This window comes from Chelmon rostratus, chromosome 2 (assembly GCF_017976325.1).
Source record: "Chelmon rostratus isolate fCheRos1 chromosome 2, fCheRos1.pri, whole genome shotgun sequence".
Lineage (NCBI taxonomy): Eukaryota > Metazoa > Chordata > Actinopteri > Chaetodontiformes > Chaetodontidae > Chelmon > Chelmon rostratus.
Window position 1 is genome coordinate 23,320,653 of NC_055659.1, and position 22,613 is coordinate 23,343,265.

Consider the following 22,613-nt stretch of genomic DNA (forward strand, 5'->3'; position numbering starts at 1 on the left):
GCTTCGCAAAGTGGCAATTACCGTTTTGACATCAATTCAAAACCACATAAAAAAGCAGCTGCGTTTCGAGAAAGCAAAATGGACAATTACAGACACAAATAAAGTGAGCCGCCAAGGGTGAAGAATAAAACTCCCAGCGCATAATAATTCAGCTTAATTAGAGGAGGAGCCCGCCTAAAGGGTCATTTTAAAACAACACCCCCTTCTCTCACCTCCAGAGGTATTAGCCGAGTTAAGAGCAGCGAGCTACACGATAGAAGTCTTCAGGCTGACCTCCAAAGCTTCTCCCCCCCCCCTCATCTATATTTATATGAAGGAGCGGCACTAATTTTGCCCAGTAAATCAGTGTGCACATTTCGTTGTGACCTCCAGCTTGACACTGAATTAAACAATATCAGGGCCCGAGAAGCCCGCTTTAACAAGCCTTAAATTCCTCCGTCCAATCCATCAGCGAGGATATTTCTGACACACGGAGGGAAGAGCATGAAATAAGGCAATTATTGAACCCTTCAGCCCATTTCTACGGCTCGGCTGGCTGGCACGGTGCGGCGGCGAGTCACAGACCTCTGAGTTTGTGTCTTCAGATGACTCTTGGTGATAGGGACGCTTAAAATTAATGAATCGCAAATAAATGATAGTAGTTAGGCCTCTACAACCTCGCTTAATACCGCTCTCTGCTTTGTGTCAAGGCTGGCAGTTGTACCCGGCACGTCACTCGTAACTATATGGAAAACAAAGATGTGTAGCAACGGCAGCAATTACCCGAGGGCCCCGTCTGGAGTCCTCTTGACTTTGCCTGAGAAAGAACACAAAAAACAGGAGAGGCGAGCTCCAGTCTGAGCCTCAGTTTCCTCTGAGCGTTCCTCTCAGAGAAAACCTCCCGATGCACACCGGAGGAAAAAAAAAAAACACTGCTTTGTGTGTGTGTCTTTCATTGAGGTGGCAGTCGATCCTGTGTGTCTGGGCGTCCTCTCAGATTGCCTGACAGATAATCCATCACACAGTCAGTGTGTCTGACAGGAAGAGGTCTCAGTCAACTCTCTGTCTCTCGGTGCAGCTCGCACAGGGCCTATGAAGGACAGTCGCTCCTCTCAAGTCCCTCTTGGGACGGCATACACTTGAGTTTCATTAGAGGGCTGAAGGTGTGTGATTCGAGGAGTGTGTGTTTACGGTGTGTGCATAGTGTGTGTACCCCTCCACAAATGAAAAGCAAGGCAGAGGAGAAAATGGTGTGTAACGTAGGTATGGAGCATTCTGTGCAGCAAACGCTTGCTGCAGATGAATCCAAATCAATGTATTAAATGCAATAGATTAAAAAAGAATTAAATCCTCTGTAGAAATGTGATTATTGTATCGTTTATTGCCTGTGGACATGTTGTCACCAGGTACAAGAGTGTTTGACACAAAATTTGACGATAGCAAACTGTCTGTTTCAATTCTAGAAAACTTCAAACAACAAAAACGTGTCTGAAATGATATATGAAAAATAAAGAACTGGAAATAAATTGATTATAAGTTTAACGGTTGCACATTGTGCTTCTGAGATTTCCTGTAGGAGCCAGAGCGACAGCGTCGGCCAGCTGCCACATGGCTCGACAAATGAACTCAAACCTTTCCCTCCTTTCAAACTAAAATGTTTGTGTAACTGATCTGATCTTATCGCAGTTTGAATCTAAACATATCAATGTTACCTTGTGACCTTCAGACTAAACATACAGTAAGTTGATCTAAAGCAAGAACCTGGCAAATATCAGCGGTGGTGTTGACAAAGAGAGAGCCTGAATTATTTGGAATAAGCACCTCCTGTATGTTCAAAGGTTACCTCAAGTCTGGACTGTGTGTTTCTTTGCTCAGGTAGTCAATCGTGGGCTCGAAGGCTTAAAGGCTCAAAGTGTACAAACTGCTGAGAGTCTGCTTCCCCCGGCTGACATTACATTTATCCTGCTCCAGAAACAGCCAGTCGTGCCAGTGTGATGGCTCCAGGACGCTGTGATGTGGAGTGAACAAATAAACAAGACAGTAATCTTGAAGAATTTCTTTTTAATCTCTCAAATTATATATAGAGTTTTCACACTGTATTCAAGACATCCTGTCAATATACATTCACGATTATAAAAAAATCTAAGTAGAATTGTAGTTTTGATTTTGTTTTCTCAACACCTCTCTGTATGAAACTACTGCTGGGATAGTTTACAAAACCCGTTAGCCTGCGTGAAACAGGCACAGATTCTAACAGGCAGCACATTTCTTCCCATAGAGCATTTCAACAACTGAGACATGATGTACAAAATTCACAGCGTAGGTACTTCATATACCTCGTTTGAGACACAGGTAAGGCATTGGATGGATTTATGGATCTGGACCATTTTGCACAATAAAGTCACTAAGAAAACAGACTCATAGATCTAAAGTTAACTGCTCGTCTTCTGTTTTGTAGCTACGTGCCATCAAACGATTCCTCCACGCTTGAATGGGCTGTTCTTCAGTCATACTGTGCCTTTAGAGTACCTAAAGGCTGAAAGAGTAAGGGGAGAATGTCTCTCTTAACTAACATTTCATACAAATGCCACCATATGGAAAATGGAATGCACAAAGTGTTGGGTCTCCATCCGATTTCTCTAGAGCACTGTGATATTCCATGACAAGATTATGTTGACTTTCATTATGTAAAATAATAACAAACCTGAGAGTGATTTATGCCAATTAATATGCATTTATTAGAGAAAAAAATGTGAAAGCTAATTTGCACTGTTGCAGGAAAAGTGAGGGTAAAAGTTCAAACGGAAAGTAATACTCGAGTCTGGTGTTAAAGCGAAGGCCTATGTGAGCAAAGGCTTGAAGCTCTGGAGGTCTGCATGTGTAAGAAAAGGCTGACGGTGCTGATGTGTGATGGTTGTGGACGTTGGACAGACTGTAGTTGGGTTACACGGAGGGTCTCCTATTTCTTGATGGCGGCCACTGCTTTCTTGGCGGCGTCATCCAGGTTTTCTGCCGCAGTGATGGGCAGGCCGCTCTCGGTCAGAATCCTCTTGGCCTCCTGGACGTTGGTCCCTGGCAGACGCAGGAAAGCAGCGTTAAAATCAGGCAACAACAAGAAAGACAGAACCTGGCTTAACAAGGCTGAACCCAACCTGCCATCTGCACTGATGTAAAACCCACACGGTGTGAAAGACGAAGACTTCCTGTGGAGGAATCGGCGCACATGATGACAGATGGATGGAGTTCTGGGTGAGCGGTGGCAAATTCAGCTGCTGATCCGAAAGCAGCTTTGTCTGTGAACAATGTCAGCGAGGCAAGAGGGCAATTTGTGTAGGTGTGTGTGTGTGTGTGTGTGTGTGTGTGTGTGTGTGTGGTCCCCTGGCTGCAGCGAGGTCAGGGGCAGCAGGTGCTGGGTAATACAGTGGCGCCCATGCCCCGGTAGACCCGTAACCAACCAGAGAGAGAGAGAGAGAGACACCCAGAGACGCTCTCCACAGCACCGAGGCTGCACACGCTGAGCTGGCTGCCTCCCGGCGCCGCGCGTGGCACGGCCAAACACCAGCCTGACACGCCTGTCACAACACAGGGTAGGGGGCGGCGCAGCGGACGGAAGGACACGGGGAGGGAGACGACGGCGGCGGAGAGAGGGAGTGAATGAGAGGGAGGGAGAGGGCAGTGGAGTAAAAGGTCAAATGAAGCAGAATTGGCCACGCTGCCGAAACAACAAAAGCCAGCTGTTTGTGCAGCATTTACTGATCTCACACATGAAGACATGATGGCAAAGAAAAGGCCATTAACTGTCTGAGAGTCTGTGAATCTGTCCAATCCGCTCTCAACAAAGCTCTACTCTGGTAAAAAAAATGTTTGAATTCTAATCACTTGCCATTATTTTTTATTTCTACTCCTGTTCTCACATTTACTTTATTTATTACTTCTTCTTCTTCTTATTATTATTATTATTTCATTTTAGTTTTGTTTTCAGGTGTATTTGTCTGTAGTTACTCTAATGTCATTATGCTGCTCCCACACCTGGATTTTCCCCCTGGGGACCAAAAACGTCTTAGTCTGCATAAAGTCAAAATCACTGAAGAAGTCAGGCAGCACTGTGTAATCTGATTACTGTATTTTCAGCTGCGTATCACCTGAACTGCTTTTCTTCAAAAGTGTGTAAATCCACTAAATTAAAACTTTTTTTTTCAAAGCTATGATCGAGTTAGCTCCTTGTATAGGTATTGATGAATATTATTCCCCACATGTACAGCTGCAGCTTTTAACCCATCCACAACAAATGATTAGCCATTCTTTAAGCTTCTGCTGGTTTTATTACTCTTCTATGAGACTAAGCTGAATCTCTTTAGGTTTTGGACTGTTGGTCAGACAAAACAAGACATCTGGAAAAAGTCACCATGAATTCTGGGAACGTGTGATGGGGGTTCCACTTCTGATCGAGAAGTAATCAGCAGATTTAATCATTGATAAAAATAATCATTAGTTGCAACCTTGTGTTGTGCAGAATTTACTGAGTGTGTGTCTTCAAAGACGTTTGACGAGTTGCTACTTGTGTGCAAAGCTGCCTCTCTGCGTTCACTCCGACCAAATCTGTGATGTTAAATGGATGCAGCTGTGTGTGTGTGTGTGTGTGTGTGTGTGTGTGCGCGTGCTCAGACACTTTCAGGTTGACCTTAGTTCTCCTGGCTGGCATGTAATTAAGACTGCATGATATGTGAATTCTCCGGAGGCCTGGCCACCCTGATCAATAGACCTTTCATGAGGAATTCTATTACCAGCGCCACTTAACGCCTAATATTTCATCTCTTTTGTCCAGCCAGATAATAAGTCATTCCAAACACATTTCTGCAGGCTCACACTCCAAACAATCAATTCTACGATATAATTAATTAGAATAAGAGCAGGAAGAGACCTTGCTCTGGCACGTAAACAGGGGATTGGGTGTCCCAAGTCATCTTGTGATCAGATAGCATAGAATATTCGCTCTCTGTGTGTCCACAGGCGATGCTGTCGCTCATTGTGCAGGTGTGTGTGTGTGTGTGTGGGATGGGGGGCGGGGTCGACCTGTGCACTTCACTGGGATTGACAGATCCACATTATCATACTGACAGGCTTATCTGTCGGATGATTAAAGCAAAGATGCAGCACAACAAACTTGAAACGACAGGGGATAAAACTGAAAAGCAGCCATATGTGCCCACAGCCGATACATAATGCAAGAGATACTTTGAGAAGACAAATATGCCTATGGAAAGTGTATATAGCAGTGAAATAAAGTCAACAGCACATGCATTTTTGCTATTTTTCATGTCATTAATATTCATGAGAAGCAGAAGTGTGAGTGTGAGAAGCATTGTTTAGGCAACACCTGTGTTATCCATGTAATGTGTGAGGACGGATTACACGTCTTTGGGAGGGAGAAAGAAGAGACATGCATTTACCGGGGTATTTTTCTGCATGCGCGCGTAGGTGTGTGGGTGTGTGTGTGTGTGTGTGTGTGTGTGTGTGTGTGTGTGTGTGTGTGTGTGTGACAGAGAGAGTGTGAGATGACTGCAGTTCCACTGTGAGCAGTAGGGAGCACTGATAGCTCACAGCAGCAGAGGCAAGGACAGTGCCCAGCTGGATACAGCATCACTACGTAGGTGTGTGTGTAAATGTGTGTGAATGTGTGTGTGTGGAGAGTATGCCAAGTATATGAATGTGTGTGTTCACCTGCAGCCACTAGGTGCTGCCAGAGACCTACTCACAGCCTGGACCCAGAGACATACGGTAAAATGCACACACGTGTGAGGCGCACACACACACCAGGACACTTTCATTATGGAAACTTTACAATGAAATTCTGTGTTATTAACTGTAAAGAATGACCTTAAAAATGAACAAAAAGGAATAATTTTACTGTCCCATAGCAGAAAATGATCACAGTATATATCCAGAGCTTTATGGGCTTATTCATCAGTAGCATTAACTGTTAATTACTAGAGCAAGCGAGATTTCTAGATCGGCTGCTGCTCTGAACTTTGCATCTTCACAAGCATTTATTGGAATTTAAATTCAACCCCAATCCACAGCACCACCACTTTCTTCCCACAGCTCTGAAGGCGGTACCAACCTGCCGAAGCACGGACCAGCTGATCAGCCTTACGGCACGGCTCAGCTGCGAGCCAAGACAACAAAAGAGCAGGAGGCGTTGGGTATTTTGCCATGTGATATATTGCCACTTCACAACACATTTCTGTTAAATCTCCGCTCTAATTAGCGAGCTTGCTTGTGATTATTGTGAAAATGTCACTTTAATGTGTGAGTCAATTACAGGCCACCATATTTCAACAAGATAATAAGGCTTGGGGCTGTGCCAAAGACTTGCGCCAGAGGGGTTCTGTTGATGCTGCCGCTCCTACATTTGTGAGTAATTCTGTTTTAACAAACTGAGATGAGAGGAGCTGAGATCTCATGAGAGGAGACTCTGTCATAGTCTCGGACCCGCAGAGCGACTCTGTAGTTCTAATGGTTCTCTGAATGTCACGGCAGGACAGACAGTGTGTTATGTGTGAGGCAAAGACGAGAGAAGAAACAAAGTGAAGCTTGATAATTTATCTAAATCTGTTTCCGAGGTCAGCGTCGCCTCACAGCTAGAAGATCCCCGGTTCGATCCCGCCTGGGGTCTTTCTGTGTGGAGTTTGCATGTTCTCCCTGTGCAGCGTGGGTTCTCACCGGGTTCTCCGGCTTCCTCCCACAGTCCAAAAACATGCTTAGGTTAATTGATAACTCTAAATTGTCCATAGGTGTGAATGAGCGTGTGGTTGTTTGTCTGTATATGTAGCCCTGTGGTAGGCTGGCGACCTGCCCAGGGTGTCCCCTGCCTTCGCCCGAGAGCCCCCCCGTGACCCTGCAAAGGATTCAGCGGTGTATAGATAATGGATGGATGGATGGATGTTTCCGAGGTCGTTTGCTTGGTACACTTGCTCTGAACTTTGTTTCCAATTACAGTGAAACGATGTAACCTGTTGTAGAAGAAATAACAGCACCTTTCTTTGATAAAGGAACTTGCTGGATGTTGCCGTGAAACTGACACTACTGAGTCAGTTTGTAGATTCTGACTCTTTTCAACTTGGGCTACTGTTGCACTACAACTTGGCATTTACTGTGAGCCTTTATCAAATCAGACATTTTGACTTGTCATAGCAGGAAAAGTGCATTATAGAATACCGTTAACAATGGCTCTGTTTAACTCAAGTGTCTCAGCGAGCCGTGGCAGTGTGACAGTTACTAACTTAATTACAACCCTGATTACAAAAAGCTGGGTCACTGTGTAAAACAGAATGTGACCATTTGCTAATCCCTTTTGACTGAATTGAAAACAGCACAAAGAGGATATATTTAATGTTTGACCTCATTGATTTTTATAAATATCTGCTTATTCTGAATTTGATGCAGCAACATATTTCAAACAAGTTGGGACAGGAGCAACAAAAGACTCTGAAAACACCTGTTTGGATCATTCCACAGGTAAACAGGTTGATTGGTAACAGGTGATAGTATCATGATTGGGTATGAAAGGAGCATCCTGGAAAGGCTCAGTCGCTCACAAGCGAGAATGGAGCGAGGTTCACCACTTTGTGAACACATGTGATCACTGCACAGGCTCAGGAACACTTGTTTCTGTTTTATACAGAGTCCCAACTGTTTTGGAATTGGCCTGTGATGTTACACCATGTTTGACACCAGGCTAGTTTGATAAACTGTGGGCAGCTGATACATGTATAACATTGAGAACAGTTCATAATATCATTCACTATTCCATAACAGAGATATTACACCTTCGACAGAAGGTTTGTCACAGCAAGTGCAACAAAAAAACCCAGCGGCCTGGAGTCGTTCTACACCAATTACCTTGAATAACTGGTGTAAAAAACACGTTCTTTCATCACTGGATGTCATCATACTTGTTCTGACTTTGGATTGTTAATCCTCATAATAATCAGCAGCAAACAGTGTGAGTTTTGCCTTCCTGTCAAAAAATGGATGAGCCCTGCTCCTCCCTCCATCATCCCGTGTCAAACATCAAATGCTTCTCATTGGAAAGCGGAGCGAGATGCTCCTGAACGGCGCAGACGCCTCTCCTTTGATGTGCTAGCCAGTCAGTACTGAAAGTTTTCATGTTTTTTTATGTTGCCTAAAGACAAACACACACTATAGCTTGATTTAAAGAGCCTATCTGACAGTGGCAGTTTGTTAAATGCATCTAGTCTTTTAGGCTGTCATCCATGTTGACTCTGATAAAGAACCTCATTGGGTTAACAAATAGCATCACTGTACTCAGTTTTTGTGCATTTTAAGCGCAGCATTCATTCTTATTACCTATTCAATTCTTGTTGGGAGCTTTTCAGAAGCAAATGCAAGAAATGAATGAAACACTGGTCATTGTTTAATATTTAGAGCAGAATGTGTGGATATAAAGGCTAAAAAAACAGGTCAGATCAGTATTAAATTAAGCCAGAGTGTGCATATATATGTACATACATGTGCCTGTATGTGTGTACATGCATATCTGTTCGTGTGAATAGCTGCAGCAGATGGCTATTTAAACTATGATGACACTGTCAGGACTGAAAAGGCCAACTCAACCGTACAATAAGACCTCACATCTTTTTTTTTAATTAAATGGGAGAAAAATGGCCAGATCTCCTTTTGAGGAGAAAACAGCCTCCACTGCTTGACAGACAGTTGGGGAATGGCTCTGTAAATCAATAGGTCAAGGAACAGAGTTAAGCGAATGCAGTCACCTTTTTCCCAGGACTCTGAGGGCTATTTAAGGGGAATTTTTTCCATAGTGGCAGACAGCATCCTCACAGAACAATATGTCCATGTTCACACTGTGGCCAAAGGGGGCAGTACAGTACTTCCTCAGGTATCTCTTTCTAATCCTTAAATATTTGTGTGTACCAGTGTGTCTATATGTGCGTTCTGTGCTGAATCTGTTGCATGACTTTGCAATGTATGAACACAATTGCTTGTACTGTAGCCCATGCATTGGGTGTGATGTGTAGACTCTATTGGCCCACATTAAACACTTCATGCAACCCTATGAACTAATTCCTTTCTATCAGAGTCTAGGCCACATGGACCTTTTCCGCCACATATGGGAATATGTAACTCTCCACCAACGAAATCAACCAAGGCCTTTTAAAAGAGCCTTCCCAATTAAAAGTGTGCCAGTTAATCCATTCTGATCCTGTTGAAGAGCGCTGGGCTGTTCTCACTGGCCTGCGGTCAGCCTCGCAAGCTGAGCTGATTGATTCAGAACCAATCTTCTCCACAAGACTGCAGCCCAGGACGTAATGACCCACAGCTAAAGCTTGGATTAGGCCCCGGCCAGGAAAACGTGGTTGGACCAACCACCAGCAGTGACCTTCTGGACTCAGCCTGTTTGCGAGTCAGGTTGAATTACACGGCCTCGTATAAGAAATGTGTGATGACTAATTAAGAGTCTGTTTTGATTGCCAATCCGGTAGCGACACAGTTGTGTGCTCATTCTTCAGCCACATGGTCAATTAGCAACATGGGGACAGAGAGTGGAGGGAAATTACACAGATACATTTTTTGGACATTGAGCATTTGAACTAGCACTGATGTTTAACTTTGTGTGCAGTGGTAATCTGAGGGATCTGGGTATAAGCCACGCAGTTTTGGTTCCTATGCAAAGTTATTCCAGACAAAAACATACACTAATGTTACACACCGGCATGAATTTGCTTGCGTTTAGACTAAACAGAGAAACGATGTCACAAATTGTTCAGGGATGGTGAACATTATCCGGATCTTGAGTCTGACCTTTGCTACATTTATCTGTCTAGGTGTGTTTGTGTTAACAGGTCTCATTGGATTGAAAACTAAACCTTTAGGCTCTAATATAACAAGTAAACACTCCATGTTCTATTGTGCTCTGAGGAGCCATGTTCATACTGCACTGCAGTGCCTCTGTGCACAGTATGGTTCTAGAAACGGCTTACACACCCTGACTGACAAACTAAATTAACTGAGTGTGTGGGGACATACAGGATGAAGTGTTGAGGGTACACACACACACACACAAACATACACATACATACATATATTCCCCTGCTCTCTGCTCTGGACTCACCACTCAGCAGGATCTTGACAATTAAGCTAACCACCAACTGGCCCCGCGCCTCTGGGAGTCACCGCTGCCATCCCACAGCCACACACACCCATGCACACCCACACCCACACCCACACACACACACACACACACACAACTGAACAGGTTTCATTAGCGTATACAGGTGAAAGGTGAGCCAATCAGTGTCGTCTCTACTGTTATTCTGGCTGGCGCTAATGACGGGTGCGGCGAAATGTGACACATATGAGAAATGCACTGCTGTTCTTGCTGGGACACTGAGCCACAATGAAGATGGATAGGCTCCTGAGAGTAAAGCAGCAATAATACAATGGCTCCAAAGTTTAAAACAAGGTGCTCTAAATTGTGCTGCAATTACACTGGAGGGGTTATGTGCACATTTGTCATTTGAAATGGTAAAAAAATCCATTTGAAATTAGATAGCTAACAACATTATCAGACGTTACTAACCTGTGTTTGTGTGCTTTATTTCATGGAAATTGTAGCTAGTGGCCATGTGGGTTGTGGCTATGGGGCTAGTGGCCATACTGCAGGAAGGTTATAGTAATACCAACAGCTACAGTATAGAAAGAGCCTTATTTTTACATGGTGGATGAAAGATAATGATAAAACAATTAGAGATCGACTGAGTCACAGTCTGATTGCATGATGCGTATGCTGGTGTCAGAGATGCTGATTACCTCAGCCTCAAGACAGTACACCATATCAAGGCAAACAACTCATCAAGATGACTGACAAGTGCTGGAGGAGTGACCTTGTAGCTTTAAGGCCAGTGTCATTAACAAGCATCATGAAATCCTGATCAAGGTCAAGTGCTTACAATCCAGGGTTGATAGACCCTGGAACCCTATCCCACGTTTCTGAGGGGGATGACCCATATTGTGTAGAAAGGCCAAACCTAGATTTCTTTGTGCGTGTGTGTTTGTGTGTATACGCATGTGTGTGTAAGCATTCCCACCTTCCAGCCTGACCACCAGTGGCACCTTCAGCTCCAGCTCTCGACAGGCCTTGGTGATGCCGTTGGCGATGATGGCACAGTTGACGATCCCACCGAAGATGTTGACCAGGATGGCCTCAACCTTTGAACAAAGAGAAGGAATAAATGATTAAATCCAGTGGTGGAGACACACCTGTGAACAATAAAACATCCTGCCGTATGTTGTACAGCAGCACTGAAAAGTGAGAGCGCTGCATCGGCACTGAGCCCTGAAATGCATGTGGAGAGTGGCATTGGTACAAATATGTAAATTTGCAATGTCAAACATTCATTATGATGGCTGAACAAAGTTTGTCCAAACTGAAGCACAAAACAGTCAATCACTGACAAACCCTTTGTTCTCACAGGACGCTCATATATGTCCAGTACAGCTGGAAACATGCTTCACCACATCAGCGCAAAGCTAATTGTTTCAAGTTTGATATCTCACTACAAAGACAGACAACATTTAGTAAAGCAGCCTCAGTACCAACTACGCATGCAGTGAAGGTGCTCCCAGAGGCTATGCAACACTGTCACACTGGAGGCAGAATAAAGCGATATATCGTTGAAGTTAAGAAGCAGCAGCAGGTGAGAAGGAGCAACACTGGAACCAAATGATGAAGCAATATTTCAATGGGAAGTGGTGACATGACAAACAACATAAGCTACACACCTGGCTGGTTTTAAAACCTTCTAATGTGGCTGAGACATGAATCATATTTAGCCTTTAAAACTGATCTACATACAATGTGTGGGTGAAAAAATAAATTATGGCGAGTAAAAGAATAAAAGAGAATCAAGTACAAACACACAGCGGCCTGCAGGTCCAGTAGTCAGCTGGATCCTGCCCGTGACCTTGTAAATCAAATTCAATTGCTATCACTCTCAAAAGTCGAGACTTCCTTTGTTTTCACGATTCCATGTTTCCTTAAAGGCTGTGAAGAACAAACCTTTGAGTTTTGAACTCACGGTCTCTCTCTCTGTGCTGTGCTCACTTCAGATATCTTTCCAAAGAAACTGCAACACATCTCCAACTTTCTTACAAAATGAGCACGAAGCTGATATCACTAAGTAGTGAAGCAAGACAGCTAGTGTGTGTGTGTGTGTGTGTGTGTGTGTGTGTGTGTGTGTGTGATTACACTAACAATCTAACACTTGGTAATTACCCTGGCTAGCTCAGTGGAAAAGTAGACTGAGAGCACACAGGATTAATCCTCCATGTTTGTTTATAATCACTGCTAATCTGTTAGCGCCGATTTGGATGAGCAGCTTGTGGGTGTGTGTGTGTGTGTGTGTGTGTGTGTGTGTGTGTGTGCGCCTGTCGTGAATGTGTATGCTTTCAGTGTGTGGTAATGATGTTTATAGGGAGAGAAGATCAAGGACTTGGATAGCCATCAGAGCGACAGCCATGGCATTGTCCTCCACACGCTATCCAAATGAGCATCTCCTTATAAACAGCAGAGAATGACACAAGACCAGGAGAGAGCTCCAAAACAAACACAGACGTAGGCTGCGGCGTAAAGACTCAGATGCCACGCAAAGAAACTGAGCAAGCTTGTTAGGTCAACACAGAGTACTGTTTCATGCTGATTAAGTACATCACACTGGGATGTGACCAGGAATGCAAAAAAAAAAAAAAAACAAGGGGAAGAGGCAGGCAGACATTAGCCCCAAACTGCGAATGAGCACGACTCAGATGCTCAAATGAAAAACGAAATGAATCATGACCTCTAGATTACATATGTGATAATACGTAATGAGGTGTTCTGATATATTAAAATAATGGATGATGAAGAGGAGAATGATGACAGCCCATCTTTTTTCTACAGCAGGACTCATCATTTTCTCACTTACACAATGGCCGATTACAAAAAAAGGGTACAGTAGGGTTTTCAAATTACCATCCATTTAGTAAGACTTTGTGGTATGTTGTAATCAACTTGAACTAGGTTAGAGTCATTTCATCAGTGATTTCATATTGTCACTATGGTTACTTGCGCTTTCATATATGATCTGAGCTCATTCAGGCTAATAACTAAACTCCAAATTGATGTTTGAAGCGTCCTGAACACCTCACAGCCAATTATTGTATAATTTATACTAACATGGGACTTGTTATTTAGCAAAAAAGAATATTTTGTATTTGCACATAACTGTGTCCATCATAGTTTAGCCCTGCCAAAGGGGCCCTCCAGTGATTTAGCATTGCACTTTTCATCCCTGCCTTGTAAGTTCATAAATTTGTCAAACTCCACATCCAACACACATTCACCACACACTAATGTGTGTATGTGTTGAGAGGCATGAATGTGGGTGAGCACAGCTTTCTACCACAGTTCTACTAGAGATAAATCTGCGGACAAAAAAAGCTGGATTTATACACTTTTTAAAGAAAACTACTATATCCGACATAGTCTGTTCAATGTCCGGCGTGAATGTAAACGTGTGAAGAGTGGCAGACAGTGAAAAGGCTGCTTAAGAGTTCAGCAGTGGGAGAAAGGTGTGAAATGATACCAGCCTGTTGGCTCTCAAACCTCAGCCGAGTATCGAACAGCTCCTCTGACAGCCTGTTAGGAGCGATCTGCAGTTCACAGAGTGTATGTGTGTGTGTGTGTGTGTGTGTACAGAATGTGTGTCTACGCTTTACTGCCTTAGGGCACGTGTGTGAGTGTGCGTTTCCCCACTGTCATGTGCAGGTGTGGTCCACAGCAGGGGCGCAAGGTCAACACTGCCACTGCCACTATGAATTTGTACACAGCCAATTTAAGGAAAGAGAGAAGCATATCTGGAGCTTGAATATTATTGGACAAATCCCCGGGCTTGAGTCTGCGTACGTACGATGCATCTTAACGCCTATACAGATTTAAATTCTGTCGAACTGCTGTACAAAGCAGTTTTAAAGAAAGATACTTGGATGAAATGACTGGAGGTAAAGAGTGACTGTAGCTGCAATAGTAGCGACAGCAGCAGTGAAACACATTAAATATGATAGTGGTGTTAGACTCCTCTGCATGTTAGGTGGTAGACACTGTATGTGTGTATGGGACACCACTTTGATATCAATGTCTGGACATAATGGCGACAGGACAGCACGGGGTTTGGGTGGGTAAGACTTCTCACAGTGTGTTTGAAACAGACAAAACAGAATTCACCTGGTGTGTGATTGTTCACCCACTAATATGGGACGTATGCTGGGTTTACACCGTCGTGAGACGGGTTAGTTTTAATGCTGTGTACACACACACACATGCACACACACAGCATTAACCGGCCCCCACTGGGGGGCAGCAGAGATTTAGATGCCTTTTTGCAGCCTCACTAGAGAAGGCTCTATTCTCACCCTATCTGCAGCCCATTTTTCAACTCTGTCTCTATTGGGAAGAACCATATTTCTTCCATTCATGCGTCTACTATTGACACCCATGTATATTAATGATACATAAGACATGATTTATGTAGCCTGGCACAGAAGTAAATGCAGTCTATAGAAATATGGATGTGGTGAGGACTGAGTTGCACTTTGCTGAAGTTTTTTTTTTTTTTTTTTTTTTTTTTTCTTCTTCTATTTCTCTGGTTTTGGTTTAAAAGCAAGTGTACAGCCTGAGGAACACAATTTTCCCTGTACTAACCCACAACCAAAAATAAGCAGACATTTGATGTGGAAGTTCTACCACTTCTGCCAATTCCAAGTAAAGATCACAGATCCAGAGCTACAACACCCACACACACACACAACTACCTCACTGTAATTTGAAGAGAGATAATGTGATACTGTGTGCCCGGAAGGAACACAGCCTTAACTTGAAAATATGCAGACACTGGAGGTAAAGGAGGTGAAAAAGCAAAACCGTGTGCATCTCATTCATCTTTCTAATGATGTTCTCCCCTGGGACGGCTCACTCAGTTCTAAAAAGCAACACGTACTTTGGTCAAGCATATAGGCTCTTCTGTGGTAGACTGTGCTGTGCACATTAGTTTCAAAATACATGGCTTCTTTTTAGCAAAGGTACTGGTCTGTACTAGAGTTAAAATGCCACAAAGATGAACAGATGAAAAGAATGGGAGCCAAATTTAGGGTCAATCTTCTTGGTTTGATGCCCTCTTCAATCAAAAGTCTAACACTGCTCTGCTCCATTCTGCTCGCAGCGTCTCGGAAACCCAGCCCTCAGGTATGAAATAACATCGCACACTGCACACTCCAATCCCTCTAAATTCACCAGCATCCCACTCTGTAGCATTTTACCTCCTGTCACAGAACCAAGTACAGCCTCTTTCCTTAAAGGCATTCATTTCAGGTGAGCTAACTTGGCAGCAGGGTGGATTTCTTTCATCAGAGCTCAGCATAAAGGCATCAGGTGTAACGTGCCAGCTTGCTCTTTTTAAAGGATCTTTGTGCGTTCTTTCAGACAGTGTTACGGCATGAGCCGGTGCCTTCTACCTGGGTGCCGGTGAAACGATTCAGATTTTACAAAATAGGATCATTGCTGCTGGCATTCCGATACCCTGCCAAGGCTTTTTTGCGTCAAAGTCAAAAAAGGGCCTTTACAGGAGAAACAGGCTTTTCTGCCTGCTATTATACGCCTCACTGGCTGCATTTAGGGCAAGTAAGAAATGTTGCCCAGACAATTTAACATGCTCACGTGGTGGTGTATTGTACTCCTGCGGTCTGTGTGTCTTCATGAAATGTGTCTTGAATGCTTGCTTGACAAAATATGCATATGTGTTTCATTAGACAACTAACAAATCATACTGTACATCAGCTTTCACATGTATGGACTGAACGATGAAGACGACACTGGAAAGCAACATCACATGTTCAGTAAGTCTTCATATTCCAGGCTGAAAAATAGCAAACACGATGTACTTTTCTCCTCCAAGTTTCAACCCAGGGGGGAATAAAAGCATTGTATTCCTTCTCATTCTGCAAGGCTCCTTGTCACAAGTTTTGCATGCGTTGCTGAATTATCACTCAAATACACATTTTCATGCCCACACCCCTGTTAAGCGGTACTAATCTCTCTGCAGGAAAGAAAGAAAAGGGAAAGCATCTTGTTTCCTTTGTTACCAGCAAGCAGATAGGAGCAGAAAAAGGCAGGGCTGGAGATGGGTGTGTGTCTCTCTGTGGCCTATTAAGGGCTATTGTTCTGTCTTATCTACTGGAGACAGCCTGTACTGTCACCGCCCGCTTTGGCAGGCCTTGTTTATTTGTTTTCGATCTGCTGGGGGCCCCGCGCTCGGCCCTGGGGCCACAGGTTAACATGCACGGCTTCCGAATCAAGGCAGGCCGGCTGGCTCTAATCACACATCTTGGAATGATGGGACAGCTGTTGGTGAGAAACGATTATTCGGTTTCTGTCCACATTTGAAGTGAGATAGGCGAAACCTGCCCTACATGGTCAATGTGTTGTTCAGGATTTCTGAACATGTTTTGTTTGGACTTGATGTCTCAGCGTCTACCTGTCATGCCGCATTTGAACCAGAGGGTATTGAGCTTAGCTGCCCACCATTTTCTTTAGGTGATTGGATGTGAGAACTGGATGCATCTGGATCCTGATGGAGTGACTGAACAAACAACAATTTACCCCACACAAAGCAAAAATTGTGGCAGTATGAAATTATCACTGCAGGTGTTGTTACATTTTTGAATATAGATGATGAAAATGTCTTGTCTACATAGTTTACACAGATTATCAATATCAAGCCTAGTTTCTTAGGATCTTTTCACTCCTTGAAATTGCCCACACTGTGTAATTGAGCTTCATGTCACAGCAGAATGATAAGGCAGAGTGGATGAAAGCATGATTTCATGTGTTCTTTGTCATATGTGTGCGGAGTATCAAACGAGTAAGGTAACACATACAAAAAAGATGTTCATATGGCAATCTTTTATGCTATGTTTACTACTGAGCATCAATTCTGTGGAACTGAGGAGCTATTTTGCCTGTGCAAATCTATTCTTAGAGAGGATACAGAACAAGAAAGAGAGAATGACACAAAGACAGACTGAGGGAAAAGAGGGTCTTGAAGTCAGAGAGTGAGGCGAAGTGAAACAGATGGAGGAAGAGAGATGGAGAAGAAAAGAGACGGAGAGAGGTGATGGGAAGTGGTGCGGTCCCTGGCTTCTATTGAAGGCTAGGATTGGCTCTGGCAAGGAGGGATAAGAGGGAAATAATTATCCGGCCTGCTGAAGCATGACAGCCCCTTCTTGGGACTGCGGAGAGACAGACTGAGCGTTATGTCAAAGATTGCCCATGTCACCGGCGGAGACACCTCTTGACAGACAGTGGCATCTGAAGTTTCACTTGATGGTAAAAAAAACCCCCACTGCAACAGGCAGCCAGATACCTGCCTGATCGATGGCCGGTGGAGACAAGGTTTCATCTGGGGGACAAAAAGATGCAATCACTGAACTCAGTCTACCATCTAAATGAGCTTATGTTAGTTCCTTTTTACCTGTACCATTGGCATTTCCCAGCCTTTGGATTGATTTCATGTTATGAAAAGGACTGAAATCTGTAACCAAGCCCACTCAAAATGTGATTTATATACACAGAGTTTACAGTATTTGCTGTGGGCAAGCAATCCCAATTTTCTTTTGAGACAACATATTCACATATTACGCTGCTCGCCTAAGTGATTCTTTTTTGAACCAAAATCAGCCACAGAGACACACTTCAGCCCCTGAGTCCTCATGTCCTGCAGTACCATTTTACTGCATGAACCGTACTCTGCATTGATATTTCTCTCTCACATTTATCCACATCATTGAGTCTTCTCACATCTGCCCTGGCCAAGAGTACTTTATGAGCACTCAGCCACCTCAAGCTACCTCTGACTACCATTTTTCTCTACAGGCCAAAGTAGAGAAACCAATCAAGGCAGGAACGGCTTTCCAGCAAGCGGTTTGTGCGAAGGTATGGGTGGGTGAGGAAAGTGTGAGGGAAATGAGGAAAGGGGAGATCTGGCAGAACCCATGTGACCAGAGAAGGGATCCTGGAGATGGCCATTACAGCCTAAAGGATTGCCATGTCTGTTGTGTGAGCAGCGGGGTCACAGGCCATGACAGCTGCCTCGTGGACATGTTTAACCAGTCATTCTGCCCTGTCTTCTGTTGTACAAAATGAAGCAGTGCTTTTGCATTGCAATCAGTCACTGAACACGACTGTGGTTCTGTACAAGTGAAGTGTATTCTATTTGATCACATGCAAAGACTCAATGGGCTGGTACAGGCTTAGAAAAGCAACAGTTCTCTAAGTCCAAGCTGTCAGGTGGGCATGGTAGGAGTTGGGAGGAAGAGTTGTCTGACGAGGCAGCTTGGCGGATATGTGATGGCATGGATGGGGTCAGGTTGCAGAGCTTGTTGGAGTTGGGGCCGGGCTTCTTACAATACAGCCCCGGTGAGAGGATTTCTGGGGCTATGTTAGCAGTCAGAGATCTAGTCACTTCCAAGATAAATCTTTAGCTGCACAAAACAAAAGGGGGTAGGAGTGGGGGTGGTGAACACACATTTTGGGCCACTAACATTTATGATTTGAGAGTAATGACTGATTGGACCAAATGGAATCGATTCCTTTCCAGTCTGGGCCAGTTGGTGTTGACAGCTGGGGGATAAAATGATACAGCATGTGGTGTTTAATGATTGTAATCGTTTGCCTTCTGATCCAGTCACTGCCAGACATTCCCATTAAGATTATTTTAAACATGTTTGACAGGTGTGAGAAGCACAAATAATACTAATTACACAAAAACTGTCTAAAGTGGTGAGCAAAAATAAAAATAGTGCAGTGTGTCGTGGCTGCGAGTCTTATTCTATAATTCCTGCCCCATTTCACCCAAACAAGCTCTTCTCTCGGTTTTGAGTTTTTCTTTGATTTTCCTGTGAGAACAGCACAAATGAGCAAAGAAAGCGGTGTTTTTGATAGATCTACATATACTTCTGCTGCAGTCATGTAATACGTTTTGTTTCCATGGGATTTGGGGGTTGCCTAGTAACACATACTAATCATTGTCTACTTGTACTTGTGTCTGTGAAGGAAGACCTGTCATTGTAGATGTTTTACATTTCAAAAGTGCTATGGTGGATTTTTATAAGGAGGCTGAAAAACCCCAAATAAGGTTCTTTTCCCAGGCCCAGCATCACATTTTGCCATGGCTGCTATACAGATGCGTCCCCCTCTTAACCATGCAATATCTTCTGATAAGAAGTGGCTAGACAGAAAGTACGTATGTTTAAGACTGCAGCACTTTTGTAGCTCCTTCGTAACTAATAATCTCTGTGGTTTGGAGTTTTTTGAGCAGATGGCACCTGCACTGTTAGGTGACAGAACCACAGGGAGGCCTTCATTGTGAAGCAGTTACCGTGCATGCAATTGCATTTACTACTTCAGTAAAAAAAAAAAAAAGAAAAAGAAAAGAAAGAAAGAAAAGAAACTAGTTCGACGAATGTAGAGGTGCTGCAGGTGACAGGCACTTTGCGGGTTGTGTGAACCTGCAAACCTCCAACACATCATCAAGGTAAACAACACCTTCCACTGTTTAATCCTGTCGCATGGAAAACTCTTGCTGTGAGCACATCATAAGCTCTAATTGCGCGTGCTCACTGCAAGCCTGACTCTGCATGGGTATTCCTATTGTTTGGAAACCGCCAATGGTTAAAGGAAGTCGAGTGAGTTTAACTTTGAGTGTTGGGGCAAGCTGTGCTTTATAACATGCATCTTTACCTCCCTGGACGAAGTTTATGTTGGAGTCAATGTTTATGTATGTTGTTGTGTTAATATGAAAGAACGGTCAGTAAACATCGGTCATACGACAACACCACAAAACACGATGCTTCAGTGGATTCATGCTGTTCAACCTGACATCAACATGTGAGCAAACCAGGATACGTCCAGATGGCATTTCCACTCTTCCATCATCATCATCATGTACCCTTGTTGTGTGTTCTCAACCTTTTCTGTACGCCTTCACAGAGTTTACACACTGCTTTCAGCTGCCCTCAGATTTTTGATGTGACAGTTCATTTGTGGTATCTCTCACGCAGCACAAAATGCCACAGTCAAGTGAGAGTCAAGCAGCTAATCAGACACAACGTGACATGACGAGTTCAAAAAAAGTGCAATCTCCATGAACAAATTTCTAACAACACATTGTGCAGACATCAAGTATCAGACATTATTACGATTCACATATAAAAAAAAGACGCTTTCATCTTGACACAGTTTAAATTTAAGACCAACTGTTTGTTGCCTCAAGCCAAGCTAAATGTGTTTGTGAAGATGTGGTGGGTAATGCAGTTCATCTTGCCTCTACTGCTGCCTTAGGAGTTCATTTCTAGCATTTTATTATAATATTTTGGTCAGGTAGTTGTGACAGTTGTGAAAAATCCTCATGGCAATTGCCATTAATTTAATACAGACATTCCACTAATGATGCATACATTTTACCCACATGAAAACCTTGGGTTGGTCTTAGTGTCACTGACGGTGAGTGACAGTGTGTATGTGTACACTATTTATACTTTGGAAGCTGAATTTGAAGGTCAGCTCTAAAAACATATTTCGTCAGACCTCACATCTCCCTTTGTCATGGAGATAGGGGCAGGGTGTGCATGGGCTTGGCTTGCAGGTATGGTAGATCACCTTCCTGTTCGGGGTTTGAAGAGGTGCTTAAAAAACAGGTCCAGCAGTGGATAGTTGAAATCAAACAGGTATTCAGCATGCCAAATTTCCTCTTTTTTCCCCTCATATGTACAATTATCAACAATGGTTAAGAGGATGGCATTGCCCCTGCATCTCGATCAGAACATGATCAATGCCACATAAAGGCAACCACTTTCAACAACTTCTACTGATCTTTAACCTGTGCAGCACCCAATGCCTACTGCTCCACCCAGCTTGTAGGGAAACAGGATTTGAATACCTCCTTAACTAGCACAGAATGAGAAAATATAGGGAAATTGATGGTAAAGTCCTCTCAATGTGTAAGACATAAGGTAATTCAGTACAAGAGCTTATATTACTTCCATAAGATTTTCCAAAATTGAAGACAATTATTCTCACCGACGTTGCCATGGTTGGGGTTCTATTCTATTGTGATCTATTGTATGAAGCCAAGATGAGTGAATGAATGAAATCCTCAGTGAATTTCCCAGTTTATGCTGTGGTATGTCTGCTGGACAACTAATTTGAAGTGTTTCGCTCTGTTCCTATAAGCCGTCTTTTCATGCTTGAATGTCTCTCTGCAAAAAGAACAATATTGATGAACTGGAAAGTGCACAAAGCATCCTGCTTTGCACTAAGTCATTGTCGGAGGGCTACCTTGATCTGCTAAATATGGAGAGAGAAGCCGTTTTTCAGGAACTTGACTTCACTTTAGGGTCTTATTCTATCAGTTGTTCTATATGTACGTCACCCCCTCCCTTATTATGTCCTTGTTTGTTTGCCTGTTATATTTCGTCTCGTACGTAAACAAATAAATTCTTTATAGTGAGCATGCTTTAAATGGGCTACTTGTTGGTCATGTCCACATTCATTTGTTCCCAAGTAATAGCTTTTTCATTGAATCTTCCTTTTAGGTTCCAACATCTGCCACCAATCAGAGGTCAGGGTAGCCTGTAGCAGGTAGGTGCAGCAGCCCACCACAACGACTGTGTCGTTCTCAAATCTTAACTTCTTTGTGGACAAAATTAGTTTCTATTTTTGTTTTGGTTTTATTCCATTTTCACTTTAAGGCACGTTCTATTAAAATCACATTCCACAGTTACTACAGTTACTTAATATAATTATATTGTAACAGAAATTATACCAGGCTTTACAGTTTTAGACCATCTGCTCAGCAATTAAGCCTATATGACAGAAACATTTGAGATTTTAAAATTGAATCTTTGGTAGAAAGGGACAGAAAGCAGACACAAAACACCAGAAAAGATGCCATGCATGACACAGAGTGAGGAGGACAGACACCGACCTCTGTGGTGAGCGGGAGGTTTGTCAGATGTCAGTGAGGGATGCAGGAATCGTCTCCTGCTGCTCGCCTCAGGGTATCAGAATGCCCCTGAACCCACACACAACTGCACGCACCAACACACACACACACACACTGTACACTTACCAGCAGGCACACACAAACCACTTTGCTGTGAATTGGACTCAACAATTGGAGCCAGTGTAGGGCAGGCATATTATTCATCCCCAGAGGGTGTCGTGTCACTGCTGACAGGCAGACATAAATATTCCTCAACCTCTTCACCAAGGGTTAATGGCTGTCCATCAGGCAGCAATGAGACATACAGGACGGCACGGGCCTGGTGTACACACACACACACACAGTACGGGCACTTTCATTGGAATAGCAAGGTCACTTATGGAGATGGGAAAAACCAGGGAGGACAAGAGGCCACATGAGGCAGGCATGAATACTCTGCTTCAGTATGTTTACATGGGCACAGATAAATAGATTTATATACAAAATCCCACCCACACACTT

At 43.5% G+C, this 22,613-nt stretch overlaps 1 protein-coding gene across 1 annotated transcript in view; it reads right to left on the minus strand.

The window, feature by feature from the left end:
* Window positions 1-2,023: 2,023 nt before the first annotated feature.
* The window catches only part of suclg2 (succinate-CoA ligase GDP-forming subunit beta), an 89,740-nt gene continuing 69,150 nt past the window's right edge, over window positions 2,024-22,613 (minus strand). Inside the window, exons 10-11 of the mRNA XM_041952162.1 lie at window positions 11,109-11,229; window positions 2,024-3,051 (exon numbers count right to left, since the gene is read on the minus strand). Of these exons, the coding sequence (XP_041808096.1) occupies window positions 2,939-3,051; window positions 11,109-11,229 (234 nt within the window). The 3' untranslated portion in view covers window positions 2,024-2,938. The remainder of the gene's footprint in view (window positions 3,052-11,108; window positions 11,230-22,613) is intronic.